Here is a 16118-nt window from a genome sequence, read left to right on the forward strand (position 1 = left end):
CATGAGCCAAGTGACAGAAAAATAGAGATGGTGGATAAAAAAACTAAAGATGAAAACGTCTGTGGAACAAAAGAAGGCTTAAAGGGATAGTTCACCCAAAAATGAAAATTATGTAATTAATGACTCACCATCATGTCGTTCCAAAACCAGTAAGACCTCCGTTCATTTTCGGAACACAGTTTAAGATATTTTAGATTTAGTCCGAGAGCTCTCAGTCCCTCCATAGAAAGTGTGTGTACAGTATACTGTCCATGCTAAGAAAGGTAATAAAAACATCTTCAAAGTAGTCCATGTGACATCAGAGGGTCAGGTAGAATTTTTTGAAGCACCGAAAATACATTTTGGTCCAAAAATAGCAAAAATTACAACTTTATTCAGCACTGTCTTCTCTTCCGTGTCTGTTGTGAGTGAGTTCAAAACGCTGCAGTTTGTGATATCTGGTTCGCGATCGAATCACTCCATGTAACCGGATCTTTTTGAACCAGTTCACCAAATCGAACTGAATCGTTTTAAACGGTTCGCATCTCCAATACGCATTAATCCACAAATGACTTAAACTGTTAACTTTTTTAATGTGGCTGACACTCCCTCTGAGTCAAAATAAACCAATATCCGTAGTAATTCATTTACTCAAACAGTACACTGACTGAACTGCTGTGAAGAGAGAACTGAAGATGAACACCGAGCCGAGCCAGATAACGAATGAAAGATTGACTCAATCTCGAGTCAAGATCCAGTTGCATCCGTTTTCGGATCACCAGTAGTGATGGGAAGTTCGGTTCTTTTCCGCGAAACGGTTCTTCCGGACAGTTCAATTCAATAAACCAGTTGAAGAAAATGGTTCACCGGTTCTTTTGCGCTCGAAGTAATGGCGTCATTGGCGATGATTGCCCTTGATTCAAGCCTTCGGTTTACCTTGGCTCATAACATTAGCACAAAATCAGTTCACAATCAATCACCAAAAGAATCAGTTTGGTTCAGACGCTCTGTGTGTCAGTCTGGTTCACGCTGAATCACACATGCGCAGTATCATCAGCTAAGTTCTCAAATCGGACGTGTCTGACAGAAACGGTTCTTGACTCGAGAGCGAGTCAATCTTTCGTTCGTTATCTGGCTCGCCTCGGTGTTCATCTTCAGTTCTCTCTTCACAGCAGTTCAGTCAGTGTACTGTTTGAGTAAATGAATTACTCCGGGATATTGGTTTGTTTTAACTCAGAGGGAGTGTCAGCCACATTAAAAAAGTTAACAGCTTAAGTCATTTGTGGATTAATGCGTATTGGAGACGTGAACCGTTTAAAATGATTCATTTCGATTGGTTCAAGAAGATCCGGTTACATCAAGTGATTCGTTTGCGAACCGGGTATCACTAAACTGCAGTGTTTTGAAATCGCTCACAACAGACACGGAAGAGAAGACAATGCTGAATAAAGTCGTAGTTTTTGCTATTTTTGGACCAAAAATTATTTTTCATGCTTCAACAAATTCTAACTGACCTTCTGATGTTACATGGACTACTTTAATTATGTTTTTATTACCTTTCTGGACATGGACAGTATACCGTACATACGTTTTCAATGGAGGGACAGAAAGCTCTCGGAAGATAAACAGAGGTTTTACGTGTTTGGAACGACATGAGGGTGAGTTATTAATTACATAATTTTCATTTTTCGGTGAACTAACCCTTTAAGGTAATAAGTAGGGCCCATGTGAAAATCAGATCAGCTTTCCAGCATTGGAGATAACTCAAGGAGTGGAAGGCCTGCGATTGGACACAGAGGTTGCTTTGTTTCATCTCGATAGGTGAGTAACATCGTGTCTGCGCCGCAACAGCTAAAGTCTGTCTACACTGGACGCGACAAAGCGACTGTTGAAACTCATTTGAAATTTGTGTCAATACGTCATAAATAGAACGCAGCAGCATTTTCCGTTGGGGATTTCTCGTGTCCTGCCACATCCAGTGAAGACCATAGATATGTACATACATATATATATATATATATATATATATATATATATATATATATATATATATATATATATATATATATATATATATATATATATATATATATATATATATGGAGTAGACAGCATCACTGATTATAATGAGTTCTATATATTTAGTCATGCTGTGCCACTCGCATCCGGTATAGACGCGGTGTAACATTGGTTTTTATTTCTTTCACAGAACTAATTGTTGCCTGGGTTACATACGTATGTGTAGGGTAGAGATATCAAAATAGGGGTTAGACCCTTTGGGGGTAGAGGCGTGTTTGTTTGTAAATTTTAACTTACAAATACAAATATTAATATGACAAGTTCTCACAATCAGATCTTCAACCTCTCGAGTTTTGCTACTGATTTACCTTCATATATTTCTGCACCATTAGCATCACCACCCAAACTGCAAAAAGTTTTCAAACACAAAGATAGCTATGCCTAGGGTGACCATATGAACCGTTCATACAGGACACGTCCCAGCCAGGATTTTAACAATGCCTAAAACATCCAGAGCAGTTTGACCAATAACATGCAGGTATTGTACATAATTGACCAATCGTGGGGCTGCGTGTGAGAAGGTGAGATCTAGAGGGAACAATCAAAGCGATGCAAATATGCGCACGTGTTTGTTTGTTCGATTGACTTGAAGCGTCGCTGCGCACAAATCCATAAAAAAAATCAAAGTGCGCCACAATGCTTCAAGACAAACGAACGAACAAACACGTGAAAGCAATTCGAAAGCATAAGGAGCCGCCTGCTCTGCTCTTTATAGCTCTCATGAATCACACAAAGAAATGAAAGTTACACAATGATCAACCTGCACAGAGCAAATAGCCAAAACCTGGATATTTTAGGCAATATTAAAATCCTGGCTGGGATGTGTCCCGTATGAACGGCGCATATGGTCACCCTAGCTATGCCCCAAACCATTGGTTGAACCATTATTGGTGAGCTTGTTGGGATGCACCACAGAGGCATGTCTTGTAAATGCTAAAAATAAAGATTCCAAAAGGGAGTGCATTATAGAAGAACCATTTTTGGTTTCCCAAAAGAACCTTTCTTTAAAAAAAAAAAAACAGTGTCTCATAGTGTGAAGAACACTTGAATAATTCATAGAACCTGTTTTCCACTATGAAAAACCTCTTGTGGAATGGAAAGTTTCCATGGATGGTGAAGGTTTTTCATGGAACCATCAATGCCAATAAAGAATTTATTTTTAAAAGTAGCACTTTTAAACAACATGAGCCATTTAGATTATATGAATGTGAATCAACATCTTTTTCTTCATTAGTTCGCTCACTTCTAGTGAGTCATGTAAGTGTTTAAGTAATTTTCTTTAAACACTGCATGGAAATCCACTTGGCTTGCGGCCTATAAAATGGGCTGCATATGGAGAGACTGGGAACACGCTGCTGTGGGTGAGCCATGCCACGTGGTTCTGCCATGTCTACATCCTGGTTTTGTTTAGAACATCCGTCAGTCTTGTTTGGAGACATTACTTTGAAATAGCAGAGAAGAGAAATGCCTTTCATTTCCTGGGAAGACCTCATTGTTTAGAACAGGAGCTGTCAGTTACCTCGATTTACAATTTGTCAAACCACGCAGAAGTTTGTTTGAAAGTTAAATCTTCAGGCATCATGACAAAACAAAACTGTGGTGGCCACTTTTTCTGATGGTTGTGAATGCATTTTCAGAGATAATTACAGTGATGGGGATTACAGTGGCATCAATAAAAAGATGCAGATTGTCCCAGGGAAAGATGCCTGAGATCGCTAAAAAAAGGCAAACATGTTTCCATCTGTTGTTTCAGGAAGCTCAACACTTCCCAAACACACATGTGCAACTGAACTGAGACAGCTGGCATGATTTCTTCCAGTGTGTCATGTTACATACAAGAATATTTGCCTCCGGAAGATTAGTTTCTTGCTTAGCCATCATTATAACAGTAATTAAAATGTCATTCAATATGCAACATGACTACATATTACAGTTTCTGGGAGCTTTTTTAATCGTGTGGAATTTTAATTGTAATGCTTGATACTTAATAAATACTAACAGGTGACTTATTCTTGTTCTTGTACAAAAGAGTTTAATGTACAAATTACTCCTAAAATTTATGCCCAGTAGAAATGTTTTTCAAATTGTTTTTTTGTCTCTATCATTTTTGTCATTTTCAAGAGCTTAAATATTTTCTCCTTGAAACAAATCTTCCAAAAGCCAAATTTATCGAGCATCACAATCGCCAAGGGAGAATTCTCAGTGATTGCTTTCAAATGAAGTGTTTCAGTTCAGTGTGTGCAATTCTCAAGACTGAAATCCTTCTCGTAAAAAGGAAAACGTAATCTTTAGCACTTCAGCAGGCTGTTAAAAAGCAGGTGTGAACCTCTCTGTATCCTGGAGACCACCGTGACTTCAACATATGCTTATTCTTTTAAAGCCAAACTTTCATAGCATGGTCCATGTAATGTCTTTCATACATTACATTACAAATATGCATTGGCTCTGGTTCGTAAGCCCCTTTCAAAATTTCTCATGAATTTTAATAGCATTTCTAGTGTATTTATTGGACCTATTTCACATTTGATCTCAGTCTACCATGTTCAGTAATGTATAGGTTACCGTATATAGCCTGGATTGAGGCAGATAATGTGCACTATTGTTCAGCTATGATATGAAAACGTCTCAAGGTTACGAATGTAACCCTAGTTCCTTGAAGGAACGAGATTCTGCGTCAAGCGCTTTGGGGAACGTCCCTGACGAGACCGACTCTGAATATCGTGTGCAATCTTTCCAATGGAAGGGTGTGACGTCATGAGCGGGGTGATGTAGTGACCAGGAAGCTATAAAGGCACCTGCCACGAAGCTGGCTTCAGCTTCGAGTAGGGAAGCAAGCGCCGGCAGAGATGCCGGGAGTATGGCTCTGCGACGCAGCGTCTCGTTCCTTCAAGGAACCAGGGTTACATTCGTAACCTTGAGACGTTCCTTTTCAGGAACTCGAGCTGCGTCAAGCGCTTTGGCGAACGATTTTCCCATGCTGCCAGACTTCCAAATCCCTGCCTAGTGTGTATCCAAAGAGCACAGCTAAGACGAGAGAACAGAAGAGTGGCTCGCATATCAAGGTCATAAAATCTGGCAAATGTAGAGGGCGTGGATCATCCCGCAGTGTTGCAGATGTCCAAGAGGGACACACCTGCTAGAGAGGCCTTAGAGGCAGCCATACCCTGAGTGGAGTGAGCCTTGTCTCCCAAAGGAAGGGGAAGACCTGAGGACTCATAGGATACGTTGATAGTCTTGACTATCCAACGACTAAGGGTCTGCTTAGAGGCAGGAAAAGCCTTTTAGGAAGACCGTAGCAAACAAGCAATTGGTCAGATTTTCTCCACAGGCTCCACGTATGCGTCCAGCGCTCGAACTGGACACATACAGTTTAGCTTCTCCTGGTCTGGCTCCCGAAGGGAAGAGGGCAGAAGGCCTGCAGTACTATGGGTTGTGGAGTAACAGAGGGAACTTTAGGAACATAACCCGCTCGAGGGTATAAGAATGCTTTGGCCATACCAGGGGCAAAGTCCAAGTAGGTAGGGGCCACCGAGGGGGCCTGAAGATCTCCAACTCTCTTTAGAGAAGCAATAGCCAGTAACAGGGCAGTCTTAAGGGTCAGATGTCTATCTGATATATCTTGAATTGGTTCGAATGGAACTTTACAGAGAGCCTCTAACACCACAACCAAGTCCCACGGGGGAATACAGGACCGTACTGGAGGTCTCAGCCTCAGTGCACCGTGGAGGAAACGTGTAACTAGGGGGTGTCTACCCACTTACTGACCGTTGAAAGGGACGTGGTAAGCAGCTATGGCCGCCACATACACCTTTAAGATGGAGTGAGTTAACCCCGCAGAGAGCCTAGCTTGGAGAAACTCAAGAACTGTACCAACTAGGCAGTTAACAGGGTCAAGCTGGCGGTCTCTGCACCATGAGGTGAAGAGCTTCCACCTCAGGGCGTACAGTTTCCTCGTAGAGGGAGCTCTGGATTGGAGGAGGGTCTTAACAACCTCGTTTGAGAGACCGGAAGCTATGAACTGTGCCCCCTCAGGGGCCACGCCCACAACTTTCACAAATCCGGGCGAGGGTGAATTATTTTGCCCTGCGCCTGAGAGAGAAGATTTGTCCTGATCGGAATCTCCCATGGAGAGCCGTCGAGGAGAGAGATCAGATCTGCAAGCCATAACGGGCCCGACCAGAAAGGGGCTAGTAATAGAAGACGGACCCCGTCAGAACTCCCGGGAGCAGAGCGATAGGGGGAAAGGCGTACAGATGAAGCCTCAGCCTGGTCTGTACCATAGCGTCCAGTCCCAGAGGAGCTGGATGAACTAGAGAGAAACAGAGGGGACATAGCGATATCTCCTGAGTTGCAAAGAGGTCCAAAAACTCTCCATATCTACTTCACCACCTCGGGGTGAAGCCCCCCTGGGCCTTGGCCCCTGTCTCGACAGTATGTCTGCTCCCACAGTTCATCTCCCAGGAATATACACTGCTCCGAATGAGAGGAGTTTGTCCTGGGACCACAGAAGGATCTGGTGTGCCAGCTTGTACAAGGGGCGCGAATGCAGATCTCTCTGGTGACTGATATAAGAAATCGCCAAAGTGTTGTTGGTGCGCACCAACACATGGTCACCTCTCAGGTCTGGGAGGAAATATTTCAATGCTCGATGCACAGCTAGCATCTCTAGACAACTGGTATGCCATGTCAGATGGCGACCACTCCACAGACCGCGGGCAGGGTGGCCACTCATGGCCACACCCCAACCGGTGAGGGACGCGTCTGTCGCTAACGTTACACGGCGACCAAGAGCTCCCAGCACCGGGCCCTGATTCAAGAACCAAGGTTTCTCCACATGAAGAAGGCCGCGTGACCTTGATAGTTCGTAATGGATTCCCCCTTGGGGAAAATCCCTTGGTCTTGAGCCACCACTGTAGGGGTCTCATGTACAGGAGGCCAAAAGGTATCACGTTGGACACAGCTGCCATAAGCCCTAACAGTCTCTGAAAGTGACTGAGTGACTGGCCTTCTTTGACTCTCTCGACTGATGTGAGGATCGACTCGATCCGAGCAGAAGACAGACGTGCCTGCATCGTGGTCGAATCCCACACTACGCCTAGATAGGTGGTTCTCTGAACTGGAGAAAGTACACTCTTCTTGGCGTTTAGTCTCAAACCCAGCTCCCCCATATATGCGAGAACGACATCTCGATGTTGAACTGCCATTTGCTCTGATTGAGCTAAAATCAACCAAACGTCGATATAGTTCAGAATGCGGATGCCCTGCATACGGAGGGATACCAGAGCCGCATCTACACATACTGTGAACGTGCGGGGTGAGAGTGCAAGGCCAAAGGGAAGTACTCGATATTGGTAGGCTTTGCCCCCGAAAGCGAACCTCAGAAACTTCCTGTGTTGTGGAAGGATGGATATGGAAGTATGCGTCTTTGAGATCTATTGTGACAAACCAGTCCTCGGATCTGATTTGAGCTACAACCTGTTTGACAGTGAGCATTTTGAACTTCAGTGACATTACTGAGAGGTTTAGATGATGTAAGTCTAAGATCGGACGCAACCCCCCATCCTTCTTTGGAACTATGAAATACCGGCTATAAACCCGGACTCCCTGTCTAGAGGAGGGACCACCTCGATGGCCTCCTTCCTTAATAGGGTATTCACTTCTTGTTCCATAACCAGAGCCTGCCGGGGGCCGACTATTGTCGGTGTAACCCCGTTGAATGTCGGCGGTGGATGGCCGAACTGAATGCAATAGCCTCTTTCTACTGTGTGCACGACCCATTGAGATACATTTGGCAGTAGTTTCCATGCTGCTAACTAATGTACTAAGGGAATCAGTCTCTCGAGACTGACCTCTGGTGTAAGAGGCCCCCGAAGGGGCGGCGAGCGTCTCAGCTCCGCTACGCTCACGGGCGGAAATAACTGAGAGCAGTGCTCGCTGGAAGCCGCTGCACCCTGAAACTCTGGCAGGGTTGGCAGACCCACCTCCTGAGGGCACTGAGGTGAGACGGGCACCGTGTAATGAGGTGGACACCGCTCTACCCCAGTAGGGGCCGCCCTCTGTAGTCGTGACCGAAATGCGTCATGACTTCTTGGCCGTGGACCTCCCAGCCGGAAGTACGCTCCATCGGATTCGGATTAGGCTGAGAAGTCACTGGCCCAGAGCGTTGCTTCAGCCTCTGGTCCCGAAGCGGCAACGCTCTGTTTGTACGCGGAGGGGGCTGCTCCCACCCAGCAGTCCCTCCAGTACATCTAACTTCATGAGTCAAATAACTGTCATTATATTCCTCAGAATTTAATGCAATCAAACAATCAGACAAGTAAATACGGTCTGGATTGTGATACAATACACATTGAAGTGATATATTGAACTTCTCGAAGTTAGATAACAGTCATTAGATTCCTCAGAATCCAATGCAATCCAACAATCAGACAAGCAAACACGGTCTAGAATGTGATAAAGTACACATTGTAGTGATATATTGACTTCTCAAAGTCATCATATTCCTCAGAATTTAAAATAAACAAACAATCAGACAAGTAAACATGGTCTAGATTGTCATACAATACACATTGAAGTGATATATTAACTTCTCAATGTCATTAAATTTCTCAGAATTTAATGTAATCAAACAATCAGACAAGTAAACGGTCTAGTTTGTTATAAAGTACACATTGAAGTGATAGAACTGACTCCTCCTTATTTAATGGAGTTTAAATAACCAGACACGCGGTCGGGTATGGAAAAATTCACATCAAAACTGAAAATGATGTAATACACGCGTTGCGTCGACAGCGCGCGAATAGCTTAGTCACACAAACAATATTAAATCCCTCAGAGATTAAATAGCTGCTCATCAACGCTGCCCATATAATGTTAGGCATAACACTGTTTGTTGTATACTGGTGCTTATGCAACTTTATGTTTGTGCAACTACAAGCTCGCCGACGCCCTCCGTGTCAATCTCCTCGGAGAAAGAAAGGCAGAGCGTCAAGCCCGATGCTCGGTGGGGAAGAAGCAAAGCTCGGGCTTCCGAACCCCGGAATCGGGCAGATCTGGTGGGTAAGTTAGGAGATAAGGACGTGCCCGTCTCCATTCCTTCCAGCAGATCGATCTGCGAACCCAACGAATGCTGGCGCAGCTCCGCCTCGCGAAAGCGGGACCGGCATCGCGAGGAACGCTGGCGAAGGCTCACTTCTCGAAGAGAGCCCTCCGGGATCGAAGCGCACATGAAATCATACGCAACGCGCTTTGATCCCGGGCAGACCACGCACAGACCGTGTGTATCCCCGCCTCTAAAGTTTAGCTTTGTTGAGTAGGGAGGAACACACAATCTGAACGCGGTCTGGATTCACCCTTCAGATGCCAGTCTTAGTTTTGCTCTCTGACATACTATAGCTACTTAAAGGAGCTAATAGTGACAAACGACAATAAATAAGCCTGACAAGACAGAAAGACATGCACACACAGAGCGCTTGTTGAAGGACAAGAAGCTGAAGCCAGCTACGTGGCAGGTGCCTTTATAGCTTCCTGGTCGCTACGTCACCCCGCCCGTGACGTCACGCCCTTCCATTGGAAAGATTGCACACGATATTCAGAGTCGGTCTCGTCAGGGACGTTCCCCAAAGCCCTTGGCGCAGCTCGAGTTCCTGAAAAGGAACTGTATTTTCACTAGTATGTCAATTAGTTTTTATATATTTTTTTATATTTTATACGTTTATATAATATAAATTTGAGCAGGGATTATGCCATTGACATTGCACCCAAAAAAAAAAGTGTAGTGATAGAATGCATACCCACACATAAGTATTAAGATAATACATTTTTATATGGATATCAGATTGCTACATTATGAATGGAAAGTATTTCCTATTACATTTCCCACTCAATTTTATGATTAAATACTATATATACTATATATATATATATATATATATATATATATATAGGTAGCCTGTCATACCAAAATCAGCCACATGATAACTGAAACCACAAAGTTCCCCTAAAAATCACTGTATAGTTTTGTATAGTATTGCTTTCACACATATTTTTGTATGGAACACTAAAGAGATCACCCAACACTGAAGTCATTGTCAGGACATTATTGTTGTTTCTATCACAGAAAATGAAAGACTGCCATTCATGCATTCTTTAATTTTAATGAGAGGTGAGAGTGTTTTTAAGAAAACAAGGTACTGCAATTAACATGTGCATATCTCAACAGCAGAAGTATTGTGTAAAGAATGATTTGTTTAAAGTTCATACAAAGCTTAACCACTGAGCGAGTTTGCTAGTAATTTTGATTTATATTTATAGACGCCGCCCCTTCCATAATGATCCCAAGTGGACGCCAAAATCAAATAACAAATCAGAGTTTGTTTGCATTAAAAACAGGAAATGCTTTCATGTTTTTAATCTTTCATGAGGGGACGGTCTTACTTACAGGGTCTCGAGGCTGTGCAGTCCCTCAAAGCAGTTCTGTTCGAGGGTCCGGATCATGTTGTTATGAAGATGCCTAAACATGAAAACATTCATTAGGATTATAGTAAACATCAAAACATACCCCAGGAATGACACCTGCTTGGTTGTGTACATTGCTTCAAATGAACATAAACCGGTGGTGGATGAGATATAAAATTAATCCACACTATAATTTCAGTTCTTTGTAATTGAAAGAGTTTAAGATTCTTGTGGTGTCCTGTCAAACCAAGACGTGTTCCAACTTCCTCTTATTTCATGGCTTTCCTTCCTCATACTGACACAAGCAATATAGTTAGTGTGATTTAGTTAAATATATCAAGGGTTAGGGTAAAACATTTAAGATCGGGTTTAGGGGCTCTAAAGGGTTAGTTCACCCAAAAATGTAAATTCTGTCATTAATTACTCACCCTGATATTGCATGTGTCATTGTACTCTTGTGAACATGTGTAGGAGACTGACACGGAAAAGAAGAAATTGTTGAAAAACAAAAGTTTTTAATTTGTTCTTTGCGCTCAACAAGTATAATTGTTGAAAAACAAAAGTTGTTCATTTTGTTTTCTTTGCGCTCAACAAGTATTCTCGTAGCTTCATAAAATTGTTCATAAAACAATGTCCTTACTACCTTTCTGGGTCTTGAATTGCAGTCTAGTCAGGATCAGAAAGCTCTTGGATTTCATCAAAAATATCTTAATTTCTCTTCCGAAGAACAAAGGTTTTACGTTGTTTGAAACAACATGAGGGTGAATAATTAATGAAAGAATTTTCAGTTCAGGGAGATATATCCCTTTAAGAGCATTCCTACATTTCTCATCTGCCTGATAAGTTGATCCAGGAATACATCCTACTTGGTTTATTTGTGTTGTGTGGAAGTAGATACGTACAGAACAACCAGGTTGGAAAGGTTCCTGAATGCATAGTCTGGGATGTGGGTGATGCGGTTTAGGGCAAGGGTCATAGCCTGGAGCGAAGAGAGGTCGTTGAGGGCGCTTACTGGGATCTCTGTCAGGGCATTGTCATCAAGCCACAAGTGCCGCAGGGATCGCATACCCGAGAGAGTCCTTGCTGGCACCTCCATAATCAGGTTGGCATCCAGACGCCTGTGTAGAAGCAGATGTTTATTTCAATACACAGTTCATGTATGGAGCAGAAAATTAGCAGATAATACAGTAAGTTATGTTTAACTAAGTCACCAGTGTGTCCAATTAGCAGTAGATATTAGTGAAACTGAGCAATTACAGGACAGGTAGTATATTCTTTCCATGTAGATTAATTACTGAAGGAAGTTTCGGAACCTGTGTTAACTAGACACTGTACATTACCCACCCTTCATAAAACAACTTGTTTTTCTCCACTTGCTTTTTTGATATTGAGGCCTGACCTGGCATGACACCAGCCCCACAATGTTTGTGACCCAGTCAAATGCAACACTCTTTGTCCGGGCAGTGTCCTGTCACGGAATCTTACCTCTTTCATTTTATTCATCAAACTGCCACGCCTTACAGAAGTACATAAAAAAGATGAACAAAGGAGCCACAAATTGTGGCTAAACAGAAAGAGATACCATGCTGTGGTCTGCGGTCACAACATTTATGCTTTGACAATATCATAATTAAAGCATAATTTTGTTGCCTCTTTGTTTCTGTCTTTTGTTCTTCTAGTGTAAGGATTGGTGGTAAGGATTGATTTAGTTTTCCCCCAAGCAATTTATATGCAAGTGTTTTATGAAGCTATCTTTAGTTACTCCAGCATGGACTTGTTTAATGAGAGTTTTGGCACGGTCGCCACTCTGAATGTTTGATGAAGTATCGGGAGCCCACAGGTGGAGTGCTATGCTTTGTGGGTTTTTACGTTTTTCAATTTAAAGCATTCAGAGAAAGGGTGCTAAATCACAACAAGTGGCTTTCAGAGGATACAAAGAAAAGTTGTGCAATCACAAACCAGCCATACAAGGGCTGTCGAGGCAAAGATTCCACTCTTGATCCAACCACATAAAGGCGTTTCGAAAATTGGCCATTCCTCTTTCATTTTGCTTGCACTCATATGGTGTTATAAAGCACCGACTGATAATTTGATGGCTTTGTGGCATGGTGAGTTGATTTGGTTAAAGCCACCAAGCAATTGTTGCTCCACACTGACTGGAATGCTTTAAGATGCTATTGAACAGTTTTTCTCTGATTTTTGGAAATTAAACAAAGAAACTGAGCTAAAGATAAAAGCTGTGATAAAAACAACAACAACAACAACAAAAAACATCAGAGGTTGCTGGAAATAACTGAAAGTGCCGACGTTTGGATTCTTTCACAAATTGAAATTCTCTCCACCCACCTCATTTTTTTGCAAGGCTGTTGTTCACAGACCTTGACATCTCCACAACCAAGATGAATGTCCTCCCTATGTCAACAAGTTAAGACTTTGATCTAATGAATGTTGCCCCCTGGATTCAGTGGAACCTCAGTGATCAGCAAGTCTTGATGTATGATAGCAGAAGAGCCTGTGGAGTTAGCCGCAAGCACTTCCTCTGCATTTTTCCCACATGACCTTTCATACACATTCATTTTACACTGGCCTCTCCTCACCTTCCCTCTGGCCTTCTCAACCCTCGAGTCCTTCAGCTGAGGGTAATGCACGACAATCATCAATCAAAGAATTACTTGAACCCAAAGTACAATGCCAATTGGCTTAAAAAATGCCCCATATGTTCAGACTGCATTTTCCATGCTGTGCAACCATGCTAGGTAAACACCAAGATCTTGCTGATAATGCCTCAATCATCTGGCTTGATAGACTTAAGACTTGAAATTGAATGTGTATATATTGCTTACATGGTCCCTTTTGTGTGGAATTTTATTGGTAGGCATAATTTGATCAAAAGGTATAGCGTTGCCTCTGATTTAAGGAAGGCGAGTCTTGTTGCTCAGCTTTTACTAGATCTTTATCAGATCTTTCTTTCATAGATTAAATCCTGGAAGGATGGTCTTGACATCAAAGGATGCTCTGTGCTGAGTGTAGCAAGTATAGCCTACAGACCTTAACTCTAGTAAAGAAACAAAGATGAGTTTCATCACCAATCCTCTGTCCTGCCCCAACTCATCTTCCCTCTGTCTACAACGGGCGCCAGTGGACTTCAAACCTTATAGCCCCCCAGTGGTTAACTGATCCCCATCTTATCATTACCCTAAATTACATGTTTGTTGAGAACTAAATGCCTTTATACTCTTGTGGGAACTCAGGATAGAGCACCTAGCCGAATCACTGCATATTCTTTGTTATGGGGGATTGAAAGTGAGCGTAAGTTGTCTGGATGAATGCCAGAGTCTCTGCCTCACTACAGGGAGGGCCTGGACACAGTCTATGCATGTCTGGAGCCTCTTCTGGAACCAGGCACGTCTTCCATGCGGAAAAAAAACTCTGTAGGTGGCAAAGGAATTAAATTTGTACGCCATGACTCTAATGAAAACATCCTCGCAAAGGTAGAAGGAAATGAGCGTATAGATATTTACATGGAATTATTCATTTGGAAAAAAGTGGGTGTGCAGCTCCACTCCAGGATGCTGACTGGCATCGGAAATAATTGAAAGGAGCTGAGGGGTGGATGTAAGTGGAGCAGATGGACAGGGCTAGACAAAATACCAGACAATATTTAGATTCTGACCTTTTCATGGGAAACCAGTTAGGAAGGGGGCGTGATTCCGATTAGGAGGGAAAATTTGGACATAAGGGAAGAGGGAAGAGTAACTGATGGAAAATTGGGCTCTTCACAGCTCATTGAATCTCCCAGCACTCACTCAGGAGCTAGTGCACAGTGTCTGGCGGCTTCCTCATGGGTTCCAGATGCGCCAACAGCCCTGTAAAGGCTCCTCTTTTTCACAGTTCTGATATTAAATTTGACGTAGTTACGTTTTGTCTTTCTCAAGAAGAATATCATATTTGTCTCTCTTGTTAGTTAGCATTTAGCTAATAGCTCTTAGGGAAAAGCTACAAACCCAGATTCACTGAATTCATTTTCAAACAATATTCATTTTAAATACTGAACTGCACAGACCACACAAGAACTACTATGTAATTTGTTTCTCGTTCTTGGTTCTTTATTTGTTGGATCTCCTCTGAGAAGTACATGGCACTTTTTGTGTGATCGAGACCCCACCCCCCAAAAAAGAAGAACATTTGCTGAAAAAATTCTACTTGCCTCACTATTTCACAGCCAAATAACACCTGTTTTACCACTGCCATGTGTGTCCTAAATTGCAAACTTTACCCTCCCTGGTGGGGAGTTCTTTAATGAAGGGCCTAATGGTCCTAATAGGCATATACATAACTGGGGTTTCCTGCATCAACTCTAGTAGAGAGTAATGCCAAGAGTTACCTCATGACTAGATTGCACTGTGAACCAAATTACTACTGCTAGAGACCTTATCTGTTAGAGTGGTACTAAATAATTTATTGTGTGCTGTGCTTATGATGCAATATCTGATACACAATTTCTTGATCTTTAAATCAAGTGTATCCATTTTATTCTAGCTGTTAAGCTTAAAGCTGTGGTCACAACCAGGAGGTCCATGCTTGGCATGTCAGCCTATCCAATGTTGCTTTAATATACACCATTGTTTAATGTAAAACTCTATAAGCCCAAGTTTGCTTTTGATCACTTGAACTATGTGATACTTACAGAGAGAGCAAATTGGGTAATTCCCAAGGGTCTTCACTGGGCAATCTCTCTAACTGGTTATTCTGCAACATCCTGTAAAGATAACGGAAATGAAAATTAGAAAGGAAATAAATTCTGCTCTGGTGAATAATACATTTTTTAAAACACTAAATGTGGCCCTCTCTTTGTATTAACAAAATGTGTATATAAAAACGTTAACACTAGTCAGTTCCATATGTGTTTCCTGGGTGGTATAGCTGAGCATTAACACTTGTCAAAAAAACAGACTAAAAAGGCCTTTTTTGAATGGAGCATGTCAGTATGGCTCCAGGGCACAAGAGTTGTCCATCTAACTGCTGATGAGGTTACCTGTCGCAGACATCAATCAGTCAGGAGATATGATTTCAGGTACTGTGTGGTGCACTTTTCAGTGGACAAAACCAGAACATGGGAGGGGCAGAGAGACTGAACAAGACGAAACGGACAGAGGGGGAGAAACTGCTTGGGTGGGCCACTGAGGACATGCTCACAGGACTCATCGAATAAAAGAACGAAAGAAACAGGAAGTGGTGGAACAATGACACTGAGCTCTTTGAACAAAGCAAATTATTCTAAAGTGAGAGTATGCGGCCACAGACATTGAGCTTTAATTAGAAGGCAGACAGCTTTATCATGTCCAATCAAATGAAACTCCTGACACTGACCACACAGCAGAGAACTGCTAGTGTTTGAATGAATAAATATGCCTTTGTGGGCAGGATGCCCTTATCAAGGAAATCATGGTGCTACCATAGCCATTGTGAATATAGCCATAAAAGGTCCAGAAGTCTTTATGACATTGTGAACAAGCCTCTATTATTTTGTCATTTAAATGCCACAAAGTATGTATTCACCCCACCCCCTGCTCTTTCAGTTTTGTCATATTTTCACTAACAAA

At 42.5% G+C, this 16118-nt stretch overlaps 1 protein-coding gene across 1 annotated transcript in view; it reads right to left on the bottom strand.

Moving 5' to 3' along the window:
- The window catches only part of LOC132117916 (leucine-rich repeat-containing G-protein coupled receptor 6), an 88396-nt gene that overhangs the window by 21286 nt on the left and 50992 nt on the right, over positions 1–16118 (bottom strand). Inside the window, exons 4-6 of the mRNA XM_059527279.1 lie at positions 15203–15274; positions 11418–11633; positions 10499–10570 (exon numbers count right to left, since the gene is read on the bottom strand). Of these exons, the coding sequence (XP_059383262.1) occupies positions 10499–10570; positions 11418–11633; positions 15203–15274 (360 nt within the window). The remainder of the gene's footprint in view (positions 1–10498; positions 10571–11417; positions 11634–15202; positions 15275–16118) is intronic.

The sequence above is a fragment of the Carassius carassius genome, chromosome 37 (assembly GCF_963082965.1).
Source record: "Carassius carassius chromosome 37, fCarCar2.1, whole genome shotgun sequence".
NCBI lineage: Eukaryota > Metazoa > Chordata > Actinopteri > Cypriniformes > Cyprinidae > Carassius > Carassius carassius.